At 38.1% G+C, this 25,124-nt stretch overlaps 1 protein-coding gene across 1 annotated transcript; it reads right to left on the bottom strand.

Annotated features, from left to right (window-relative positions):
• Positions 1–1,249: 1,249 nt before the first annotated feature.
• LOC100485711 (proteasome 20S subunit beta 8) lies at positions 1,250–24,457 on the bottom strand. The gene is made up of 6 exons (XM_031891408.1): positions 23,898–24,457; positions 20,277–20,421; positions 17,052–17,163; positions 3,985–4,114; positions 2,242–2,446; positions 1,250–1,447 (listed from the first exon to the last, which is right to left on the bottom strand). The coding sequence occupies exons 1-6, from the start codon at positions 24,027–24,029 to the stop codon at positions 1,356–1,358; spliced, it is 816 nt and encodes a 271-aa protein (XP_031747268.1). The 5' UTR covers positions 24,030–24,457; the 3' UTR covers positions 1,250–1,355.
• Positions 24,458–25,124: the final 667 nt, after the last annotated feature.

Genomic DNA, 25,124 nt, shown 5'->3' with positions numbered 1-25,124 from the left:
TACCTGTATAGGCAATGAGGGGGAGTCCCCCAGTATGAGAATAAGAGTGGTAAGAAATTTGGTGTTATTTGTCATACATTTGAAGCTCCAATTCTGTTAAATAGTATGTCTGTCTTTCATCTAGCCTCTGGAGAACACACTTCCTTAGCTGATAATGTATAGGATTCCTCTGTGTTTTGTTCTGCCTTTTATTTTATGACTGTCCTGGGTTATACAATTATTATATGGTTTTCAGGGCTAAACTTAAAGGAGAACTAAACCTTAACTCATCCACAGCCCTGCTCCAACCCCTTCCTCTGTCCGCCCTCCTAGATCCCCAGCTATTCTGTTTAAAAGTGTCCCTGTGTGCTGACCTACCAGAAATCTGCAGAGCAGAGTTCAAAGGTGCCATCTTCCCCTGCCTTCTGATCCTTTTCTGGTAGACTGCCCACACAGATCTTGGAGAATGCGCAGTTGAATCTACCTCCTGAATCAGCTTTAACTGTGCATGCTCCAGCAAGATCCATATCAGAGAGCTGACAGGAGAGGTTAGAAGTCAGGGGAAGATGGCCCCTTTGAACTCCTCTACGCTAAGCTGCAGATTTATGGCAGGTCAGCACACAGGGGAACTTTTGAAGAGAATATATGCTGTGGAGAGGGAGCTTGCAGGGGGGGAACAGTGGAGGATGGCTGAAAATGGGCTAGGGTTTAGTTTTTTTTTTTGTACCACACAAAAATCATATAGTAACCTTTGAAGTTGTTACCAAGCTAGCTGCAGGGGGATAAGCCTGAAGTTCAGTAAGGGTGACAGTTGTCAAAATTAGCCATTTGCTGTCCCATTTATACAACTAAAAGGTCAGCTTGAAGGTCACTTACATGATGTTTGCTGTCACTATATACTTGCTGTTCTTGCTACTGGTGAAACTCTGAAACATAATGAATGATACACCAATTTTTTTCCCTCTATCTGAACTCATTTTATAAGCTAAAGGGGACCCTGACGAAAGGCTGAACTTTAAAGGAGGGCCCTGGACAGGTTTGCCCCTAAGCGTGGCTTGAACTAAAACAGTTTGACAACTACAGCTCAGTGGAGATAAATAAGACAGCCAACAACAGTAAAAGGACTTAAGCCCTCAACTGTAAAAAATTAAAATAATTAAATATTAGCAAAAATATAAGCCCTGAAATTTCTATGTACAAGGTACATTTTGGGGTCTCTACATGCCACATGCTGATGTAAAAAGAAAAAAAGTATAAAGAAAATCAGAGATTTAGCCTGAATATTGCCTTTATTTTTTAAAAAAAGTGCATTTCTACAACAGAATAACCATTTCTCAGTCTGAGCAGAACTTGTAAAACTGTGTTGCTCTCTTGGATCATTTGCATTTCTCCTCTGAGTACTTGTAAAGAAGATCACCCACATCAAATTCTCCAACTTTTACCCAGCCATCCTCTTTCATGTGATACACTGTGAACAAAAGAGTAATTGTCATCAGAAATAAAGCAGTACCAGTTTGTTTTGCAATTTGTTTTCTTTAAAGGACATGTCAACCCCAAAAACAATTTTTTGCCTAATAAAGAAAAACTGAATTTCAAGCAACTTTCCAATACCAATTTATTAAAAATTATTAGTGTTTTAAAAGTTATGTGTAAATGTAATTGCTATAGAAATCAGCATTTGCTGAACTCCTGGTTGTTACTTTTTAAACAATGTTTTAAGTGCCAGGCTCCTCCAGCAAGTCAGGTCTGTAAAATCTGCTGGCATTTGTTACATTGTTTCAAACGCCAGAGCCACCAGGGCAGAGAACAGAATGGACTGGCAAACACTGCTTCTAATATTAATTATATATACAAATAACTCAAAATCCATTACAAATATGTAATGAATGTATATTGCAAAGTTGCTTACAATTAAGCTTTCTTTTATTAGGCAAAACATTATTTTTGGGGTTGACATGTCCTTTAAGAATAGCATTGGCTAGGGGGTACTTTTGTGCAAAGCACTGCTGCCATTTTGTTGCAGGCTACTATGCATCTGTTGTACTGTGATCTGGGCAGACACATGCACAGTAAAGAACTATTTAAAGAACTGTCTGCACCTAGCTCGAATCAGAACAGGGGTAGCCAGAACCATGCTAATTAGAGTCACTGGGGGGGGGTGCATAAACAAATTGGCACCCCTCTGATTTTAACTTTTAGAGAAAGATTGAGTAAAATAGAAAATAACATTATTAGAAGATATAAAATTGAAAAACTTCATACTGTTGACAACTCCTCCAGAGTAATTATCACGATGCGCAGCGTAGCTAACTGCACGCCGACCCAGATCATAGGCCTCTACTGGAGTTAGATCATAACGATACCCACTGTCCATCACACCATATGCATAAGAATTTCCTGATCCAGTAGAGAAGATATCACCAGATAACCTTGTGCCATTGTCATCCACATAATATAGACCAGGCCCCTGCAGGAGAAATATTAACAATTCAAATTCTTCTTTTTAATATTTGGCAAAGTGGTCTGTAACTTGAGAAACTATTTGAGAAAATAGTGGATTTGGTGCAATCACTATTGAGTTGTAAGAAGCTAAAACTATGGCCAGACCCTTGTCTCTTGTTCAGTTATTAGGTTTATTTCACCATACGTAAGACTCTTACTTAGCCTGGAGACCTTCTCAATTTACACACTTGGTTAAAAATATATAACCATTGCTGGAACTAGGTGTTCTGGCACCCAAGAGAAACCTGGGCCAGGGCACCCATTTGAATGCTCAACCAAATTCAATAAAACAATGCAGTTTTCTAATTCATAATTAGGGATGGTATTTTAACTCTACTCTCTATATCTGCCTTTTGCCGTACCTCTTTACTGCACCTTCCATCTTTCTTAATGGACCATCAACTCCTCCTTTGCACCTTCTGTCAAACTTCTCTCATCCTTTTAAGACCTGAAACTCTCCTCTGCATTCCATTTCTTTTGCAAGTGTCATTCTTTTCTTCATTCCACTCTCTCTATGTGCCATTCTCTTCTAATCTCCTACTGTAAAATTCTCTCATCATTGCACCCTACCCATGTCCCTTTCTTTTTCTAAAATAATAGCCTGTTTATTTTTTTAATGAATATGGCAGATCCCATGACATCCAATAATCATTGTGTCTGTCTAACCTTCTTAAAGGAGAAGGAAAGGCTATCTCAAGCTGCAGGCATACCTTCAGTTGTCTCAATAGTGCCCTTAAGTCTCCCCATATTTCTCCCATTCAGATGATCAGAAGCCAAACAGAAAGGAAAAACGCTAAGCTGTGTAAAGAAAGTTCCCATAATGCCTCACTCCTGCACCAAGTGCAAGACCGGTGTGCACGCTCAGTGTGTAAGACTATGAGTCAGCTTCCTGCTGATTGGCTCAGATCCACATTCCTAAGGAGGGGGAATGAGTTATTAGCATTCTTGAGGGAAGGGGGAGCAGGAGAGGGGAGAGCTGCGTGTCTCTGGCAGAGGGAAACAGACACAAGAAATCTTTTGACAGAGGAGTCAGTGCAGCGTTTCTGCGAGTACTTATGGCTGTATTTACATAGACCTTTCTGATAAAGCTTACTTAGTTTTTACCTTTCCTTCTCCTTTAAAAAGAACTAAACCCTAACTCAGCCACAGCCCTGCTCCAACCCACTCCACTGTTTATTTAGATTTCTGTCCCCTTTTCTGGTTTGAGCACTTAAAAAAAAAACACCTGCACGCAATCCAGCCTGTGTGCCATGATTTGTTAACAGAATAGACCAAATTAAATCCCCTGTGGTTAAAGATTCTCATCCTATAAATCTGACTAATATTTGTTTTTAGTTTTTCAGTCTACATTTAGGTCTATGCCTCTATTCAATAAAATTCAGATTCTCAGACTTAAAAGCCCAGTTTTAAGCAATAAAGTGCTATCATTACCCAAATGTGCCATTTAAGGGTTAAAGGCCAACACATAAATAAAAGTGAATTACACCCTTTCATGCTTCTTACCATTTTATCCCAACCACAGATCATGCTACCCATGGACAGTCCAGATCCTCGATACTGGAGCATCATGTTACATAATAGCTTGGAGGCAGCAGACACTGATATCCTTGAATTATTTCTCAGTTGGTATAACCTAAATGACAAAAAGTGGTTAGTAAATGTCATCACTTAAACAACATGTTACTCTGTGTAAAATCATGTATTTACCAAGCTGTGTAATAAATGTGAAGCAGAGAGTAAAATTGTGATGTAAATATTGGTCATATGCTTCCTCTGTAAACCGTTGTTTATTAAATTATTTTAAGATCCCTGATCATTATAGATTAATGTAAAGCACTGTGTAATTTGCTAGCACTATATTAAAAAAATGATGATGATTTTCCTTTAGATGGCTTTAGATGACTTTACTGGATTACACCATGTATGTGTGCAATCTTGGAGCAGCCGTTCCCAGGATTTACTTGTCAGAGATGCAGGTGGGTTTTTCTTTTAATTTCGGAATTGCAGAATCAAAGGGGACATCTTGCAGAATTGATAAGGGCTAGACACAAGTAGAGGATATACTGCTTCTGGAGTGACCAGTGGCAGGGGCTAGTGAAGTATGAAGTGGAGATGGGAAAAGTGAGGGAAATTAGGGAGACAGGCTTGTTACAGTTAAAAGAGAAAGCGGGGGAAAGAAGGGCAGGCTGGCTGGCCACGGCGTGTCGATACCAAAAGATTTGCCATTTTAGGTGAAGATTCTGCGGAGGACAGCTCTGAACTGGGACATATGGGGGCATGGGAGAATGAGAGATCGTAACAGGGGATGCAGTTATTAGAAAGGTCAGTAAGGAAATCTGTTGCAATGAACCTACATGCCAAACTGTTTGTTGCTTGCCTGGTGCAAGGGTTAGGCATGTGGTGGAGAGATTATTGGAAGGGGTTGAAGAAGATCACGTGGTCATGGTGCTCATTGGAACCAATGACAAAGTTAGAGGAAGGAAGTCCTTAAAAATGATTTTTGAAAACTAGGTGAAAAGTTGAAGCCAGAACTTTCTAAGTACTTTTCTCTGAGATATTGTGCACACAACACTGTACAGTAGAACAATAAATTAATACAACGAATGGGGTTATTACAGTAATAGATATAATAAATACAAATACATACAATGTACGGTTCCAAAAAGTTACGAATCAAAGAAAGCATAGGGGTCCCTGCCCCACAGAGCTTACAATCAAAGTAAGGGGCTAAGAAACCCAAACATGGAAGAAGTTGTAAACAAGAATGGGAGGATTGAAGCCTTATGGGTTTAAAATTCAAAGATAGTAAGGTGAAAGGCAAATTCATTGTAGAAGTATGCTACAGTCCTCCACATCTAAATGATAAGTAAGAGGCTTAGCTCCTGTTGCAAATAGAAAGGGCTGAGAGGTTGGGGCAAGTCTTATTAATGAAGGATTTAATTTCCCAGATACTAACTGGAGCAATAAAACTGCAAGTACAATTAATGAAATCAAGTTTATAAATCTACTGCATGACAATTTCATTTCACAGACTGTTGAGGAGCCAACCAGAATGAAGGCTATATTAGATTATGCGATTATATTATTTCTTTGAGACCAAACAAATAGCAGTGGCACTCAAGCTTCAAACGGGACTAGCCCTTAAAATATTTATTGCGGAAAAAACATGCAACGTTTCGAGGCAAAACTGCCCCTTTGTCAAGCATGTTGCTTGACAAAGGGGCAGTTTTGCCTCGAAACGTTGCATGTTTTTTCCGCAATAAATATTTTAAGGGCTAGTCCCGTTTGAAGCTTGAGTGCCACTGCTATTTGTTTGGTTGGAATTTGTGGAGGGGGTGCCGATCCCCCTAGGCATTGTGCACCGAGCGGTAATTACTTTGGAGAGCTAAGGGTGTGCGGGTTAAGGTTGAATTTGGACACGTGGTATTATTTCTTTGAGAGCAATAGTTCTCTTTCTGGAAAACGTCTCTCGTGCACCAGCTGCTGTTTTATATTATTCTATTTTTTTAAATGGTTATTTTAACTCATCCCTCCTTATTTGATTATTTATGTGTGTCCCTTGCCTGCCTTCCTGCATTTCCTGCACAAATGATCTACTTCAGCTCTGGGAGTAGATAGGTTAATCTTAAAGGAAGTCCTAGCACAGCTAAGTTTAGGAAAGGCAAGCAGGCAGGTAAAAATAATCAAATAAGGGGAATGAGTTAAAAGCACCATTAAAAGACAAAACAAGGAGCACAGTGGAGTGCAGGAGAAAAGTTTTGTAGTGTGGTGGAGGATCAGTGGAGAATTGTTATTGTAAAAACAAATAACTGAACATGAAAGGAAAAGCCTGCACTGTAATAAGAAAGCTGGAAAATATGAAATCTGGTCAGTCAAGTATTAAAGTTCAGCCTTGTAAGTTCTAACTAACAAACCTCAAGGGACCATAAGAGCGTGTCCAATTTACATAATAAGGTCAAATTGAGGAAAATGGTTTTAAGGACATACAGGCACATTCTGATGAAGAATACAGTTCTGACAAGACCCTTGCCTTGGGTGCAGGCACGCATGGTGGATATCGTCTCTTAAGTACAAACTCTCACGTTAGCAACATAGCAGCGCCCAGTAAAAATCAGAACAGAATAGCACTTAATAGTAAGAAATCCAAGTCCAGTTTGGGGCTCCTCCAGTTACATGGGAGTAGGAGAAACAGGTAACTAGGTTATCTGAAGAAATTCTAATGTATAGCACTGGCTCTTTTTGCTGGTTCAAGAATAAAATTTTAAATGGTAGAGTGAATTATTTGCTATGTAAACAGTATCATTTATAAATAAAAAGTACACCATAAAAATCATGACAGAATCCCTTTAAAGATAAGGAGTGAAGAGGGCTGTAGCTACTTATACAATGCACCACACAGTGTGCAAAGCGTATAAAAAGGCCAATTGTAAATGAGGCCTATAGTCTCTGATGGCACATGATAGATGCAAAAACAACAAGAACTTAATCCCTATCCTCGCTGGCAAAAAATAACCTAACTCGTAAACTGGGTAGCTAAGTGGTAGATGAGATTCATGACGCAGGGACATACATTCAGATTTGAAGAAAGACAATTTCATACTAAGATGCAGAATTATATTTCTACAGTGCAAACTGTGAAGTCATGGAATTCTCTCCTTAAAGATGTTGTAAAAGCAGATATATTATAAACTTCACAAACGGGTTGGATAACTTTTTTCAAAATGAGAAAATACAAAAGCTAGTGAAATTAACTTGTGGCACAAAATGATCCAGGTACTGGTCCAATTGACCTCTAGAAGTTAGGAGGGGCTTTTTCCCCTTTGAGGCAATTTGGATGGGCCTCAGATGTGGATATTTTCACCTTTCTCTGGCATAACTAGCAGTATTTACAAACAGCTCTGAATTTGTGTAAAATAATGGTGTATGTTTCTTGAATAAATCAAAACATACACCTTTTAACTTGTAATGGATTCTGCCTGTTTCAGAAATGGTGATGCTTGAAAAAAGGTGAATGTTTCAGTTCAACTACATGTATACATGCTTTGAGCAACAAAACACCATTCTATTCTATGGTCATTAGTGGTTAGCAGCAGCACTGAGCTGTAACACCCCCACCAAACTATTAAAGGGAAACGAAAGTCAAAGTCACTTGGGGGTGCCAAAATGTTAGGCACCCCCAAGTGACTTTAACCGCTTACCTCGTACCCCGGGCTGGTGCCCCTGTTAGGAGAAAACAGCACCAGCCCGGGGCACCTGGAGCGCAGCGCTTCCGTCTTCCTCGCTTCCTTTTCCTGAGTGCCAGCGGTGGGCGCATGCGCAGTAGAGTGAAAAGCCGACTTTAACATTTAAGTTCGGCTTTTCACTCTACTGCGCATGCGCGCGCAGCGAATCAGCAGCAAGGAAGCGCCGGCAGCTACCCCGGGCTGGTGCTGTTCCTTCCTCACAGGGGCACCAGCCCGGGGTAAAAGGTAGGCGGTCAAAGTCACTTGGGGGTGCCTAACATTTTGGCACCCCCAAGTGACTTTAACTTTATTTTTCCTTTAATTCTATTATTCCCAAAGCTTTCCACTTCTGGAACAAGATTTAGAGCTCTAAATACAAAAATACCAGGAAAAACATTTTATTTTATGGACACAAATTCAACTGATTTGGAAAGCCTCATGTCCCGAACGTGCCAATACCTGATATGTATAGTTTTATGGAGAATTCTGACTTCTATAGATCAAAAACTCCCAGCAGTAAATTACCAAATTTTCAAAGCATCACAGCAGAATCTGGCATACTGTAGATTCCAAAGCCAAAAATCCTGGAACATTAGTTTTACCCCAGGAAACCATATATTTTTGAAAAGTACACATTCTGCCGAATCCGAAATGGGTAATCATGTCTTTCAACTCCTAAGTAACAAACAGCAATGCTTTTCTGAACTTAGCAGTTTCTATAAAAAATTATGAAAATCGCCTCAAAGCTTCCACTTTCAAGCAAATTATCTCCCATATAGCATTAGTTACCAAGGTAAAATATCCTAAATATGAAAGCCAAGGGTCCACTGAACAGTTTGATGCCCACTGTGCACAGGGTAACCAAAGAATCTGGCATTTAGAGACCCCAAAATTAAGTTAGTGCATATAAATTGCCCTGGCGATCTCTTCAGCTACTGAAAACTCAACACATTTACGGGATTTTTTGTGGGGTAAAAATTAAAAAAAAATACATATATTTTTGGAAAGTAAATTCAAAATGGGCACCCATGCCTCCAAAGTATGTAGTTGCAATGCTTTCCAAAAATTGGCAGTTTTGATAAAAAAAACCCTGAAAATCGCATCAAAGCTTCCTTTTAAACACCTTACATCTCTTACGGCATTAGATACCAAGAAAAATGCTTTTATCCACAACAGTCTGATGCTGATTGTGCATATGATTACCAAAGCATTTAAAAACCATTTAGAGTGTTTCATGGCATATAAATCAACCGGTGTATTTTTTGGTAGTAGAAATATATGTGGTAATAGTGGGAAATAAGTTGACTCCAGAAAACCTCATATTTTCAGAAAATACACATTCTGCCGAATGTAAAATGGATACATATGTTTTTGTATGGCAAAGCACCAAACAGCAAAACTAAGCTAAATGTAGCGATTTTTATGTAATTTCTGAAAATTGTCTCAAAGCTTGTATTTTACCCCATTATATACCCCACATTTTGTAATGTATCAACATAAAACATTCTCAATATGAATGCCAGGGGCCTACTGAACAGTTTGATGCCCAATATGCATAGCTTTACCAAACTATGTGGCGTACAGAGGCACCCAAATGAAAAGAGTGCATATGAATCTGTCATGCTGGCTGCCTCAATAAAAGTATTATGTGCCATAAGACCCACTAACAGTAAGGAGACCCTAGAAAACCATATATTTTCCAAAAGTACACATTCTGACAACAAAAACGAGTAAAAACATATTTCTAGTGCAAACTACCAAACTACTAGGCTATGCTAATCATGCCGGTTTTTATGAAATTTCTGAAAAGCTTGCAATTTATCCCATTATGTACCCCCACATTTCGTAACGTATCAACATAAAACATTCTAAATATGAACACAACATGGACTTTACAGTGGGATTTTTTCAAGTGTTGGCCCTAGAGTGATGCATCCTTTAGTTTTCAGGGAAATGGTAATTTGCAGAAAAGTAGTTTTACAAACGTAATGGTTACGTGTGTTAAATCGTGCGCTAATATAGCACACGGCGAAATAACACACGCACGAAAAATAACACAAGAAAAATGCTCATTGCGAGTTAAGTAACGCAAACAACATCAAGTCTAAATTAACGCAAGTATCCTATAGTGAATCGTGCGTTAAGTTGTAAAAAATAAGAAGCGATAAAATTTTTAATGAATGCTATAAATAGCACTCGTTTTATCGACCTTCAGTGAATCAGTCCCATAGTTACTTATTTTAGATTCTAGAGAATGTGTACTTTCAAAAAATAAATTGGCTTTCTGGGGTGAACTTTCTTTTTGTGGCTTTACCCCACAATTCATATTTAGGATGTTTAATCTTGGTGCCTTATTATAAGTGGAAAATAGGTGCTGCTATAAATTCTGAAGCTCAGAAATAATATCAAATTTGCTAACTTCTGAAAAGCTTTGCAGTTTGGTAGTTTGAAGTAGACATTTGTAACCATTTTGGATTCAGGAGGATGTGTTCTAAAGTATGCAGATTTCTGGAGTTGTGCTTTGAAAATTTGGTAGTGTACTGCCGGGGATTTTTGAGCAATACAAGTCAAAAATCTCTATAAAACTATAAATATTTGGTATTGGCACATTTTGGAGGCATGGGACTTTCCAAATCAGTTCTATTTTTCTGCATAAATTACGTTTGTGATATATGTATTTCTATTAAGGATTTTTTTTTTAATTTTAGACATTTAGCCTATATCTTGTTACAGAAATGGAACTACACAAAAGCTTAGGTTGTCCTGAACAATATAACAATATATAGCTTTCCTAGGTAAACTACAAGCCCCCCAAGAAATGCTCCTAAAGTGAAAGAGCACAAAAATGGTCTGGCAATAAAATTAACAGTGCCAAATCAACTTGCAGTAGGAGAGTTAAACATATGTGGACATATTAATATAATAATAACGTTCTTCATTCAAACAGAATTTAAAGTAAAGGTGATGCAACTGAATAAATAAAACAAGGAACTGACCTTTGCAATCATTTGTTCAAAAAAATTAATGTAATTTCCTTCTGAGGGGATTCTTACATGCACAGCCCATTTTTAAAATCTTCTCACAGCATCTCCATAAGAATTAGATCTGGGCTTTGACTTGCCTTTGCAGAACTCTATTTTTTTGAAAAAATACTTTTGCAGATTTACTGAAATGTTTAGGGTCACTGTCATGCTGCAAGGTTCCCTTTTTGGTTGAGCCATCTTCTGACAGATGGTTTCACATTATCCTTAAGCACCCTCTGGTATAATGCAGAATTCAAAGTAATTCAAAGCATAGTAGATGAAGTTGAAAAATGTAGCACGTCCATCTTGCCCAAGCCAACCTGTCTAACTGATTCAGAGGAAGCCAAAAAAAACATATGTGGATCTGTAACCTTTCCTGACTCCCAAAAGGAAGGATCACATTTGCCGAAAGGAACTGCAGTGAATAAAGTATCAGAGAGTTTATTCTATGGTCCCCTCGTATATTTATACAAATTATTCATAGCCCCTCTAAAGCTCCCTTTTACCACTGTAAACAATGACAACTTAGCCAACCTTTTCTGTAAACGGAGACCTTCCATACCCTTTATCAATTTAGCTCTTTGGACTTTTTCCTACATGAAAAGAAAACTGACTAATGGGCAGTTTACAAATGGTGGTTATCTGACATCCTTCATAAAGCCATGATGCTTACTTATAATGCCATTTTTAAGAACAAAAACCTTAAATGTGATCCCTTCAAATGTGAACAAACCTTCAAATAATTTGCCCACAATAGACGTATGGGCCTGTGATTGCCAGGCTGAGATCATAATCCCTTGGAATTCTGAAATTACCTTTCCTCTAATCCAAAAGTACCATACTTGATGAAAATCAGGAAAAGCGGCCTGGCTAAAGCTAAACTCTAAGAAGGGAATTCACAAAAGCAGAAAAGGATTTTGGAGTAAAAGTGGTGTTAGAGCTGGTGAAAACACAATCTCAATATTCCAAACAGGAATCTGCCAATGTTACAACTCAACCTCCAATTTTCATTTTTTAGACACTTTTGTGAACATTTTGTTAAAACAACAAAAATGGAGATGGAAAAACTACATTTTCCCAAACATTTTTAACATAGAGTAAAGCTCAGTGTAACTTGTCCCCCCGTGCTGAATTTCTTTCTACAATCTCCATTCACACAGATTTCAGCGGCAGTATGAAGCTTGTTAGCAAATTCATGGGGATTAGCACCCTATTATCAGGGTACAAGGCTTGATTTCTGTCTAGCGATGGAATAGCAATAGTTGTAACAAAGACTAATTAACATTTTTATAAACAAGTAAAAAGAAAAAAAGTGCATTTTATATATAATATTAGCATGTCTCCATAATAAATAGAGGACAAAATATGTTTTCACCTCACATTTGTATTAGTTTGATAGCTTTTGATTAATAAATGTGGTAATATTAGAATTTTGAATGAATTAATATATTGTATAAATCTTTACTTGAAGGGGACAGCCTCCTTTGGAAATTTAAAATGTTAGTACCACTACAGAGCCTTTAGCCCCCCTCCCCATCTCACTGACACTTGCCCCTTTAGCATGTTCAAAATTACAGAGCTTCTCAGCAGTGCTGGCCACCACTTTTAGCTGTGTCACTTCATCTTGGTGGTCAGGAAGCCATGCATGCACACTAGAAGCTAAACTAAAAGTTAAGATCTGTGATGTAAATGATGTACAAAAGCACAATAGGATATGGGTGACAATCACAGATCTGCCCTAAGACAGGGATATATATATAATGCATTCTATCAGATCTGCTGGCCTGCTTGCCCCCTCCCACAAGATAAGTATTGACTGGCAGCTAACAATCAATGTATGGTTGTCTCTCTTGTTCAGTCTGGCAAAGCAGCCAATGAAAGCATAATGGCTGGGAAGTGATAAATGTTTTTTGGGGAAATATAAGTTAAGGCAGCGTGGTTTCTGGATTCTGGATCACAGATCTGTATATAAAAAGTTTTTACCTTACATTTGCATCATTATCCTAGTATTAGCTTAATGTATGAGGCAATAATAAAGTTTTATGTTATATATTGTATATATATTTATTTAAAGGAAATGTAAAGCCTCCCAGGCAAATTTTTAGTTTTAGCAGTAGTGCCCCCTATTTATTCACTTCACTGACACTTGTCCCAACTTATCTGTGCCCCCATAGCATGTCCAGAACTCAAGAGATGCTTGACAGCATTGACCATCACCTGTAGCTGTGTCACTTCTGTTTCTAGAAGACATCTTGGTGATCAGCGAGCAGCACATGAACACTGGCACCCAAACTAGAATACTGGGGTACTGTGAATTCAGGTCGGACTGGCCCAACATGGCACTGTGAAAAAACTTGGTGGGCCCTGGTCCTGTTGGGCCCCTTTTCACCGTGCATGTTGGTGGGTGAGCCAGATTGCTGTTGACTGGTAATCAGTGGAGTTAGAGATGTAGTGCAGTGGGTGGGCCCTTGATTTACTTTTTCCCATGGACCCCAAAATACACCATCTGACACTGTGTGCATGTTTCTAGTTAAAATTAATGCTAGCATTCTATGACCCCAAATGAAGGAAAGCTTTCTAGTTTGAACTAGATTCCTCATATGTACATTTACAAAAATATATGGCTTCCTGGGGTGAACCTACCATTAGAGGATTTTTGGCCTTGGAATTTGGAGTACAGTATGCTGATTTCTGTGGTGGTGCTTTGAAATTTTGGTAGTGTACTGAGGTTTTGACATATACAAGTAAGAAATCTCTATAAAACTATACATAGTTGGTATTGGCACATTCATGAAAATGCATATTTCAATGTCATCTAAAAGACAAAATCTGAAAAAAATTTACTTTTATTTTGTCTCAATATCACCACTTTTGAGAATCCTCCCCATATGTTCTTTTTAAATCAAAAGCAATGCTACTGATGCAGTTCCTTTCCAATAGATTAGCCACAATAGGGCAAGCATCTGCCATTTTAGTTTGGTCTTAGTGCTGCAGCTCTGCCTTGAGAAAGGGAGGGGAGGGGGAGAGGAAGAGAAGATCAAGCAACCAAGACTCTGTAAGGAACTACTGGGACTTGAACCATGCATGCCCTGTTCAGTGGCTGTGCAGGTACCTCTCAGCCATAGGAGACTCAGCAACACAAGTTCCTGTTGTGCCATTATTATTTCTTAGAGTACCTTGTAGCCTATTCTCCTGCCTTTTGCCAGGTGTTGGCAATTACCCATTTTGTTCCCTTTAAAATGATCCAGCCTTACAACATGGAGCCTGCTCATATCATCCACACCCAGAGGAATTCACCCCAATAACCTACAGGCTGGCTCTCCACAGTTAAAAGGTATGAGGGGGAAAAGGATTCTTTTCAGGATTTGCTGGATTCGTTGCTAATTTTGCTAACTAATCTTGCTTGAGACCTAGCCATGGGGCTCCAAACTAATGGTGTGAACCCACACCGTCATGACCTACTAGACATACCTTTCAAATGTGGGGAGCCAGCCTGTAGTTTCTTGGGGTGGATTCCTCCGAGGGGTGTGGATGATACCAGGCTCCATGTTGTAAGGCTGGATCATTGTCAGGGAGGTCATGGCGGTTGGGTTCACACCATTAGTTTGGAGCCCCATGGCTTGGTATCAAGGTTACCAGGAGACAGGTGCAAGAAATCTTGAGCACAGAACTTAAGGTACAGGAACACAGATTACCAAAAACTCAGAAACAGCATTTTGCATCACAAGGTCGGGAAAAATGAACAAGATTAGTTAGCAAAGTTAGAAAAATTTGCAACTGATCCAGCAAATCCGGAAAAAAATCCTTTTTTTCCCGCAGTATAACTGCACAGCCACTGAACAGGTCATGCAGGGTTCAACTCCCGATAGTTCCTTACAGACTCGTGTCATGCACTGAAGGATTTTACTGAGAGAAGGAAGTCTGATACTGAAGAATATGTACACAAAATAAGAACAGAAATCCTGTGTTTATTATGACAGAAGAGAGAAGAGCAGCTTTGGTGTAGGAGAGGCTCCTCATCTTTACTGGCTCCGAACCTCACTCCTGACAGCCATTGAGTTACAAAAGCAGGAAACATGCAATATGCAAAGTGGAGAATTAATAATACCTTTAGTCAACCATCTGGTAGCTAGAAGCTGGTGTGTTTAGTCAGTTAACCTGACTACTGCTGTGAATATATAGTTTTGTAAACCTGCTGACTATATCATAATTTTTACCCCAGAAAATATAACCCCAACTTCCCAGATATTACAGTGTACTTTCCTTAATAAGCTTAGTTGTGAGTTGGAGTTCACAAAGACCTTCTATAATGTTCTGAAATGATAAACCCCTATTCAGGTCTAACAAGGGGATTATAGTAAACTTGCACTTATGTTGCCATACCATGGGCCAAATTTTCGTCATGCATCCAGACATCCAACTGAAATGACTGACCATAAATAAATTTAGAATTGAAAAAGCAAAAGTACTATGCCCAAAATATTAGACAACCTCTTTAGCCTGTGATCAAACTGGTCAGCACATTGCATAGACTAAACATTCCGTCAATAGGACCTTAGCATGTGTGGATCCACTAGTAATTTGATACAAACAGCTATGTTTATATGTGGCTAAAAAAAAAATCTAAATAATTACATTTGTGCCTGGCTTAAAGATATGTTACAATAAGTGTGATAAGTGGACATTTTCAAGTTAAATCAGTGTAACCTGGGAAGTACTTTAGAGGTCCGCCCTCTGTTCTTTTCTTTAGTTTGCTTCATAAAAGACCTTAAAGGGGTTGTTCACCTTCAATGTTTAAATGTTTTAAATCACCAACAATGCTCTCAGCGTGTTAGAAAATCTATTTTCCATAAAAAAAATTTAAAAGGACACTGTAAAAGCAACTTTTTATACCTGTTAAATCAGTCCTTCTGTCTCTCTGATCAGTTTTCTGAAGACATGGGAGTGGCCTATTTTGAACCTGGACACAGTGAACTTCCTATATGCATACATCATCATGTCCAGGCTTTGCCGTTACTTGTTTCCTACTGGACAAATTCATTGGTTGCTTTTGCACCATAACCATTTGCAAAAATTGAAAGGTCACTGGTTAATTTCTCCCTGGCAATGGAATTGACAAACAGACTCAGCATATATGTTACAAAGCTAACATAATGTTAAGTTAGATTTGTAGCACTCCAACAGGAGTTAAGTCTGCTGCCAGTACTATTTGTGACATGATATAAGGAAGTAAAAATGCATCTGTAGTGTTTATAGGGGTCACTGACCCCCCCCCCCCCCCAGTACAGGGTCTGTGCAGAACTGAAAGATCAGCAGAGGGATGATTCTGAGGTGAATATCTCTTCAGCTGCACATTTGTTGTTAACTATGTATATGGCAAAGATTCTGTTAATGTGAACGGTTAGATTTGTAAATGTTGTACAAAGGTAAACAACCCCTTTAAGATTGTCATTGCAAGCACTGTTGTGTTTTTTGATGATGCTAAATTGTGTAAGACAGAAGATTCCAGGATGTTTCAACATTGCTGAGCAATAGTCATTAACTAGAGAATTGTGCAGCAAATTGGTAAATGAGGTTGAATGTTGATAAATCCAAGGTTATGAGTGAAAATATAAAGAATGTTTGTGGTAATGTCAAGTAATACTACCTCAATGATAACAAGTTTTTCAAAAAGTCTCAGACGTACTACAACAAGATCTGTTGTAACAACCGAATATAGTGCTTCTTCAAATCTAGACAACAAACTACTCTAGCCAACAAATATGTTCCATATATTTAATGCAACTACTTTACTTTACTTGTATTTCACTTGCATGAAAGTAATATCTTGATTGACATACATGAGTTACAGTCATATGATGTACATGTACTACAATTTCTTCCATTTGCAAATAAAACTTGTTTACTAAAAAAATAACAAGAATGCTTGTAATACGCTAAATGGAATTGTGTTTATTATGTGCTATTGTTATTCTCCTTTTTATTTCTTCTATTTTCTTTCAAAACTCTTCACTCCTTTTAAGTTTTTAACCCCCTATCAATCAGATTACAGTCGAAGCTGCAGAAAAAAAAATTAACCTATAGAAAATAATACAAAAAAGTAAAAGTTAAGGCCATTTATATTTGGTCTTAAAATGAGTCTTAAAATGATGCTCTATGTATACTATATATATATATATATATATATATATATATATACAGTGTGTGTATATATATATATATATATATATATATACACTTTAAAATCTGCTTTATATACTATTCCAAAGATAGTTTTAAGGTGAACTACCCCTGTAACTATAGTTTTTCATAATTTTGACCTCACCTGCATTCTTTTGCCAGCAGTCGTTCCCAGTATTGGCAGTCTGCAGCACTTCCGGACATGGTTCCCAGAAGATAAGGGTTAATCTCGATCACTTTATTGGCCTTAAGAGACGCTGTTTACGAACACAATTTTGATAAAAAGTGTAAGCATGCAGCATTGCCTAGTTGATCAGTTAAAAATGAATGTAATGTAAACTTACACAAAACCTCCTGTAAATTATAATTGGATTGCTAAGCATTTATGAGACCATATAAAAGCACAGAAGAAAAAGCCACAGGCAGAATTTATTTAAACAGCTCAAGAAGCTCCATGGTTAAAACTTTAACCACATGCATAGTAATTTTTGACAATGTAACAGATATCCACTTAAAATACAAGTTGATTCTTGAAACCAGGTGACATTAATGGGCATAAAAATTGTAGAGAACACTTATATCATTGCTTTTATATTTCAATATATTTTTATTTCAAAATAAAACATGCAAATTACAGGCTACTATACAAATATCGTGGTGTATACAAGAAATCAAAAACAATATTTTAATGGAGCTTTTTGGTAATCATAGATAGCGAATGGTGTAATATGTAGTCTGTGGACATATCTTAGGGGGCTAGAGGGGTTCCCTTGCGGGGCCACTCTAGGACCCTTTGTTTTATAATATTATATATCACATATGCTCGTGAAACCTTTGTTACTGTAGTGTGCAGACAGTTTGATGGACTGGGTCAAGGTCACATGTGGCACAAATCCCCATAAAAGTTAGGTTTATGTAGTGCTCTGAACACTTCAGACCAGTCTGCAGAGTTGGCGGCCAAGCCATGGTCCCACTAAGCCATGTGCTTGTGTTAATTGCATATTTTAGTAGTTATCCACCCATGTAATAAACATAAAGCTTTCCAGTTAAAGGAAAACTATACTTCCAAAATGAATACTTGACCAACAGGTAGTTTATTTCCTATTAAGTGCCCTATTAAAAAATCTTACCTTACTAAAATATACATATCAATAAATATTGCCCTTTTACATCTTTTACCTTGAGCCACCATTTTTTGATAGGCTGTGTGATCCCCCAGAGATCACATGACCAGAAATAATGCAGCTCTAACTGTAACAAATTTGGGAGTAAAAGACAGAACTTTGCCAATTTGTCAATTAAAAAAATATTATTTTATGAAAATGGTTTATGTAAATGGAGTAGAGCTTTACAAATAAGCTATAGCCATAGATTATCTGTGGCAATTACTTGTTTTTATTGACATGCTATAGCACTTCCACAACATGGAATTTGATGGGTTTATCCATGGACTTTTAAAGCCTTGGTATAGTGCAACATCTCTGCCCGCATTTTCTCTTAATGTGGTAGTCCAGCCATACAGGTTGTATCAAGGCTGGACTGGGAGTAAAAAGCAGCCCTGCAAAAAAAAAATCAAAGCACCCCACACATAAACACTTGCTGCTTTTGCACTCAGTCCCACTTATATATGGGGGTAGAACTGCAGTAAATAATTTGCATATAGTTTTCTTTTTTCACTTAAAGGAAAACTACACCCCTGAACAATGTTAGTCTCTATAAAAAATATATTGCATAGAACAGCATATGTAACTGCTCTGAAAATGTGTCAGATATTTTTGAATTAGAAAATGTTTGCACGCATATGGTTTCCAGCTTTAGTTGATTTCATGCCTGTGCATTCCCAAAGTTTTTCAGGCACAAACTGCAGTACATTAGTATAGATAGCATGGGGCACAAACTGCAGTACATTAGTATAGATAGCATGGGGCACAAACTGCAGTACATTAGTATAGATGAAAACATAATATCATTTCTTTTGACAAACATAGTTAATTGAGAATCTGTTTACTTCTGTGGCAGTTATTATCTGGTCTGCACACATTTAAAATATCAGAACTGGAGAGATTATTGTTCTGCAATAATGAAGACTTTTTTCTCTTGTTGGTTATAATAGGTTAAAGAAAATGATGCAAAGAACTAACCCATAATCAAATCACGGTTTCAGAACTTTGGTCCGCTTTTACTAATGATTGCATATTCATAGCGCAAGTCCCTGTATAGCATGCAGATTTGGTTTTTAACTTGATAGTGTTACAATTAATGTTCCCATACACAAAACATAGGTTTCTTAAAATATATCTCTAATCACTACTAGTTGGTCTCCAGAAGCAAGCTTTATACATAAAGCACTTTATACATAAAGCAGCTCACCATAAATTGTTAGGGGCCTAGGTATTTAGAGCCTGCCCTATCTCTTTGGCTCCAGCTCCCTTTCTGCAGTTCCAATTCTTTAGCTTTTTTTGTTGTCTATTGAATACATTAGAGCTAATTTACAAGGGGCAAGGTGCAGAAGCAAAAAAAAACCTAAAAGGTCATGTTTCTAAGTAGCGCTTTAAAAATAAAGATATACATACATACATGTTTTAAAGGCTAATGCTGCACAGGTCAGGGCACTATGCAGGCATTAAACTTCATCCTTGCCTGCACCTGTAACAACTGTGCTAGCCACCTACAGGCACACCTCTTTGGGCACACAGAAAGGAGTGCAAGCATTACATTCCACCTTGACTGACTGGGCCCACTTTACTATTTCCCTAGGCCCACCTAGGTCAGGAAGCTCCATAGACTATGTAGATTATCACGTAGTCTATTGCGTAATAAATATGACCTACCATATGTGAGCGCATAGTGTATAAAGTATTGTTTTATTGTGTAATACATAACACAGATGTCGCTGCACATTACTACTTTCCCTTTATGCAGACTAAATCTCTGACAATGGGTTCACTGTAGATTAAAACTCATCCTTGCCTGCACCTGTAACAACTGTGCTAGCCACCTACAGGCACACCTCTTTGGGCACACAGAAAGGAGTGCAGAGTATTGAACCCACTTATTTATGCAGCCCCCCCCCCCCCCCTTGCTTACCTTTCTTGTGTCGGAGCATGACAGCATCACTAGTCTAGATAGTAAAATTGCACTCTCTGCACTAGAAAAACCAAATTTCTGGTTTAATATCCTGAAATTTAGCTTTTAAAGTTGACAGGAGCAGCTTTTGTTGCCCCTTCGTCACCTAATGGCAGCAGCACCCCTGATTACAGGTGGGTGTCCCCAGCAATCCCCCCACCTTGTGCATCATTTAAAGATGCCAACTAAAAAATAGTCTTATTATAAAAGAGCCATTTTATTTTTTTTTTACTTTTTGACTTACCAATATAACTTCCAGCTGATGCCCTTGAGTCTACTGCCACAATGACTCCATGCTTAAACTTGAAAGCCAGAGTGGTCGTCCCATGCCATGGCTCAATTTTAACACCATCCATCCCTTCTCGTAGGTAATGCAGAAATTTTGCTGGCTGAAAGAAAATAAACTATATTACACCAGTCAGTTCTATTTTAATCTTTCCAACAGTTCTACAAATGTTTAGGTTTATGGCATAAATGGGATTCAATCTAAATCTAATTTTTCAAAAATGTGATTTATATGAATATCCCTCTATAGACCATATTGTCATACTGCTATGGCTCTAGAGGTATCTAAAACAGAAAACAAGCATTACATTCCACCTTGACTGACTGGGCCCATTTTACTATTTCCCTAGGCCCACCTAGGTCAGGAAGCTCCATAGACTATGTAGATTATCACGTAGTCTATTGCGTAATAAATATGACCTACCATATGTGAGCGCATAGTGTATAAAGTATTGTTTTATTGTGTAATACATAACACAGATGTCGCTGCACATTACTACTTTCCCTTTATGCAGACTAAATCTCTGACAATGGGTTCACTGTTGATAAAGAGCAGAGAACTCTGCCAGGAACCCAATAGATATGCCACTGGGAGAGAAAGCACTAATAGATTACTGCAAACAACCACATAATCTAGACTGTAAACAGCACAGGAATGGAGAGAAACACAGGCATAACCCCACCCACCCCCTAACTTGCACATCATTCAGATGCCCAAGTTAAGGAGAGCCAAGAGGTATAGTCCATACCGGGGCCCTGTGCTTACCACGATATTACAGTTTGCTTTAGATCACTTATCAACTTAAACCAGTTTACTTGCCGATCCGGGCGTTTTATATTTCAGGGGCATCTTGGCCATGCTCCATTACCTTCCTGTCTACACTGCATTTTCAATGGCAGGTATTAACATCAGTTAGTGTGCAAATCAAAGGGAGTGCAGGAGACCAGGTGGAGGCAGACACAAAAAAAATCTGTGCAAGCTGCCGCTTCCTCAGTTCTACTCCTTGAGAACACTTTTTCATTTGGGATACTAAATAGGTATAAAATCTATATTTGTAAGGCCCAGGTTTTAGGTCTCATGGATTAAGGTGAGATGCCAGAATTCAAATTTTTCACCATCAGAGTATGGTTCTCCCTCTCTGTTCCTCCAACCTCCACTACGGCTTCAGCTGGAAAGGTTTTTGGAACAAGGGAGAGGGTGCTAGACATAAAATATATTTTGGGGTGGGAGACCTCACTACTGTTCTAAAACACATATTAAACAACAGATATTAATCTGTGTCTAAAATTGTAAACCAAAACATAATTAGACAAAATTTATAGTAGATTATATATTATCTCATTTATAATACAGTATAAATGGCATATATAGCTAAAATGTCTTTAAAAACTTTTAACTTGGAAAACGTTTTCGAATTACAGAATAAATTAGAGTGATTTGCTGAAGGCTCACTTATCTGATACCCTGGGCCAGTTCTCTTGTTAGCAGAAAACTGCACCGGCCTGGGGCACTTCTGTAGAAGCACCACGCCGATCATCTTGTTAATTTTTCCTTGGTACTAATATTTGGCACCCCCCAATGATAACTTTCCTTGTCCTCTAAAACCAAAACCTGTAAAAACTCCTATTTCACAAAACAGGTATTTTGTCTTGGTGTCTTCACAACAATTTAAAATGTTAGTTCTTACACATTTTCACTACTCTCTCTGATTTTGTATGTGAGCTAAAGTACTGCTGTGGGCTGTGTACCTGCACAAAATGTTGGTATTGGGCAAGTAATGGGTAGATTAATGTTGGCGTGGATAAGGGCTGGTAATGAATTTTGATGTATATCTTGTAAAAATTGGCTTCACTGCCTTCCCTCCACATTCTAGCAATTTCTGGATGATGCCACTACTGCGCTTCAGGTCAAGTGTCAAGTAGAATGTAAGGTTCCAGGTAAGCTTTTGGGGGCTGGATAGTGGGTCTGAAAGGTAAATACTGTATGCTGGTAGATATTCCAGCATGGTGGGTCCAGGTAGTGTTTAGGTCCTATTTGGCTAAAAGCACACAAGGCTGTGCCTCAGTGCTCTGCACCTGTGTTTTCTTCTCAGGCAGAGAGAGCCACTGCAATCCCATCCACCCCTTTGTGTATCTGCACTAAAAGGTTTGTGTGCAGATTCACGAAGCAGATTTCTGTGGAAAATACATACTTTTGGATAACTTATTTCATACTTGTTTCTAACATAGCAGTTCTGCTTATTTTTCTTAAATGTTACTTTCTAACCTAAAATTTAAAGGGATTCACAGGAAATGTTTTTTTTTTTTTTCAAAATGCATCAGTTAATAGCACTACTCCAGCAGAATCTTGCAATGAAATCCATTTTTTAAAAGACCAAACAGTTTTTTTTTATATTTATTCCTGAAATTTGAGGTGGGGCTAGACGTATTCTCAATTTCCCAAGGGCAAACAGCCATGTGACTTGTGCTCTAATAAACTTCGGTCACTCTTTACTGCTGTGCAGCAAGTTGGTGTGATATTACCCTCCCTCCTTTTCCCCCCAGCAACTGATCAGCAGAACAATGGGAAGATAAAAGCACTCAATATAAAAAATCCAAGTCTGGCTCATGACTCCTCCTGTTACCTGGAGTAGGAGAAACAGTAGATTATCTGAACGCAGTTGTAATATGCAGTGTATCGTCATATTTTAAATTTTCAAATTCAAAGGGCAATCTACCCTCAATTTAACTTATAGAATGATATACACAAAATGATATTCTTTGACAATCTGAATTATAACTGAAGGGCAAATATTTCACAAAACAAGACACAACGCATTAGAAAATGAATACAAGTTGCAAATTGTTTTAGAATTTCTAAAATGTCTAAAAGTTAGTTTAAAAGTAAGTAAAAATTGCTAGAATATGCCCCAAGCTGGCACACCTCATTTTTAAAGAAAATAACCAGGCCAGCAACCTTACCTTCAAAGTTCCATACTGCCATGTTCTCACCAGTCCTAGATGCCCAGCAAAGACTACACTGTCCATGCACAAGGGATATTAGTGGAACCAGTTAAAACATGATATGGTGCTGAGGATGAAAGATCCCTGGGACAGTTTATGTTTAAAGAAAGTTGTTCTGTCCCAGAATAAAAGGTTAACATTTCAGTTAGTAGTAATTTTAAGTTTCCTTCTACAATGGACCTTAAAGATGAACTACAACTCTTGGATTTTCTCCTAGTCATTTTCTAGTCTGCCATTCAAACCTCTGTCTACTTACTGTGATTATTGAGCCCTTAGAAACCAAAAAAATATATATAATTTTCTAAAGAACTGCAGGCAAGTTTAATCATTTGCGTCTGATCTGTTCCTGTCTAACTGCAGTTCAGTTTCATATGGATAGGAGTAATATATATTCTTTTTTAGATTGAATACATGCTGCTACATGTAGTCTAGAAATCATTGCTAAAAGCAAAGCATTATATTATAGATAAGCTTTACTAGTGCATCACATTACTATTATACAATAGTATGTACAGTGTTAGGTGTCTTTAGGTACATGGAATTAGCTGACAAATTAAACTGACCTAAATATAAATACCTGTATTCCAGGGGGCACAACAAATTCGTTCTCCAGTGCCTTGTAGGGACTTGTAGGGGAAATTTTACCACCATACAAGGGCATCCGCCATTCTTGGTTCTGAGGAGGGCCGCATAGGTTCAGAAGTGCCATTTTATAGGCAAATAGAGAGGCGAGTTTGGAACTCTATTCAAGCTCGATGTAACGCTGTTCTGCGTTACTTAGCTGTCTGTTTCTGACGCAAGAGCCCTGACACAGACCATGCCTCACCCTTCTATACAGAAAATGAAACCACAATCTAGCTCACACGAAGAGCCGCCACCCCTTTGTAATGCTTCTTGTTGCGCATTGAAAACGCAGCTACATGAAGTAGCAAGTAATACAGATGCTAAACAGGTTACACACACTGTTCTACAGGTTAGCCGAGAAACGTATCCGAAATAACACACATTTGCCATCACAGCACCTCTCTGGTTTAATAGTAATAGGTTATGCCGACTGGTCTGCTAGGGGCAGGAACTCCTAACTGTGAATTAAATTAACATATTCAATATTTTTTTCAACTATGTATAGCAAGATCCCCTAACCGTACTGCAGTTTATCACGTCTTGTGCCATCTGCTCCTCCTGGCTGGGGTTTTTTTTCTTGCAGACCACTGCGAACAAATTAGCCCGTTGCTAGAGTAACGGGTCGTTTTAAAGGGATAGTCAGCAACACCCAATAAGGGTTTTGATAGGTGCGCATCATATGTCTCTGGGTAGAACGGTTCCGTGTAGGTTATGAAAACTGCTTAGTGTTATTTTTCTTTGTATTTTTTAGCTTGGTTTGGTTTTTAACCTTTTCACTGACAGCCGTTTTGGTCAAAGCGGACATTTTACTGGCAGACAGTTTTTGAACATTTTGTACTGTTTCACTTTAGGGGCCTTTTCTTGGGGGGACTTTTAGTTTACCCAGGAAGGCTATATATGTTTTTTTAGGACAACCTAAGCTTTCAAAATATGCTAGAATGTTTGTGTAATTCCAAATCTGTAAAAATACAACTGATTTGGAAATTCCCATGTCTCCTGAATGCGCCAATACCAAATATATATACAAACCGGATTCCAAAAAAGTTGGGACACTAAACAAATTGTGAATAAAAACTGAACGCAATGATGTGGAGGTGCCAACTTCTAATATTTTATTCAGAATAGAACATAAATCACGGAACAAAAGTTTAAACTGAGAAAATGTACCATTTTAAGGGAA

This window comes from Xenopus tropicalis, chromosome 8 (genome assembly GCF_000004195.4).
Source record: "Xenopus tropicalis strain Nigerian chromosome 8, UCB_Xtro_10.0, whole genome shotgun sequence".
Taxonomy (NCBI): Eukaryota; Metazoa; Chordata; class Amphibia; order Anura; family Pipidae; genus Xenopus; species Xenopus tropicalis.
The sequence above is the reverse complement of the archived record's forward strand: the minus strand, read 5'-3'. Positions and strand labels throughout refer to the sequence as shown.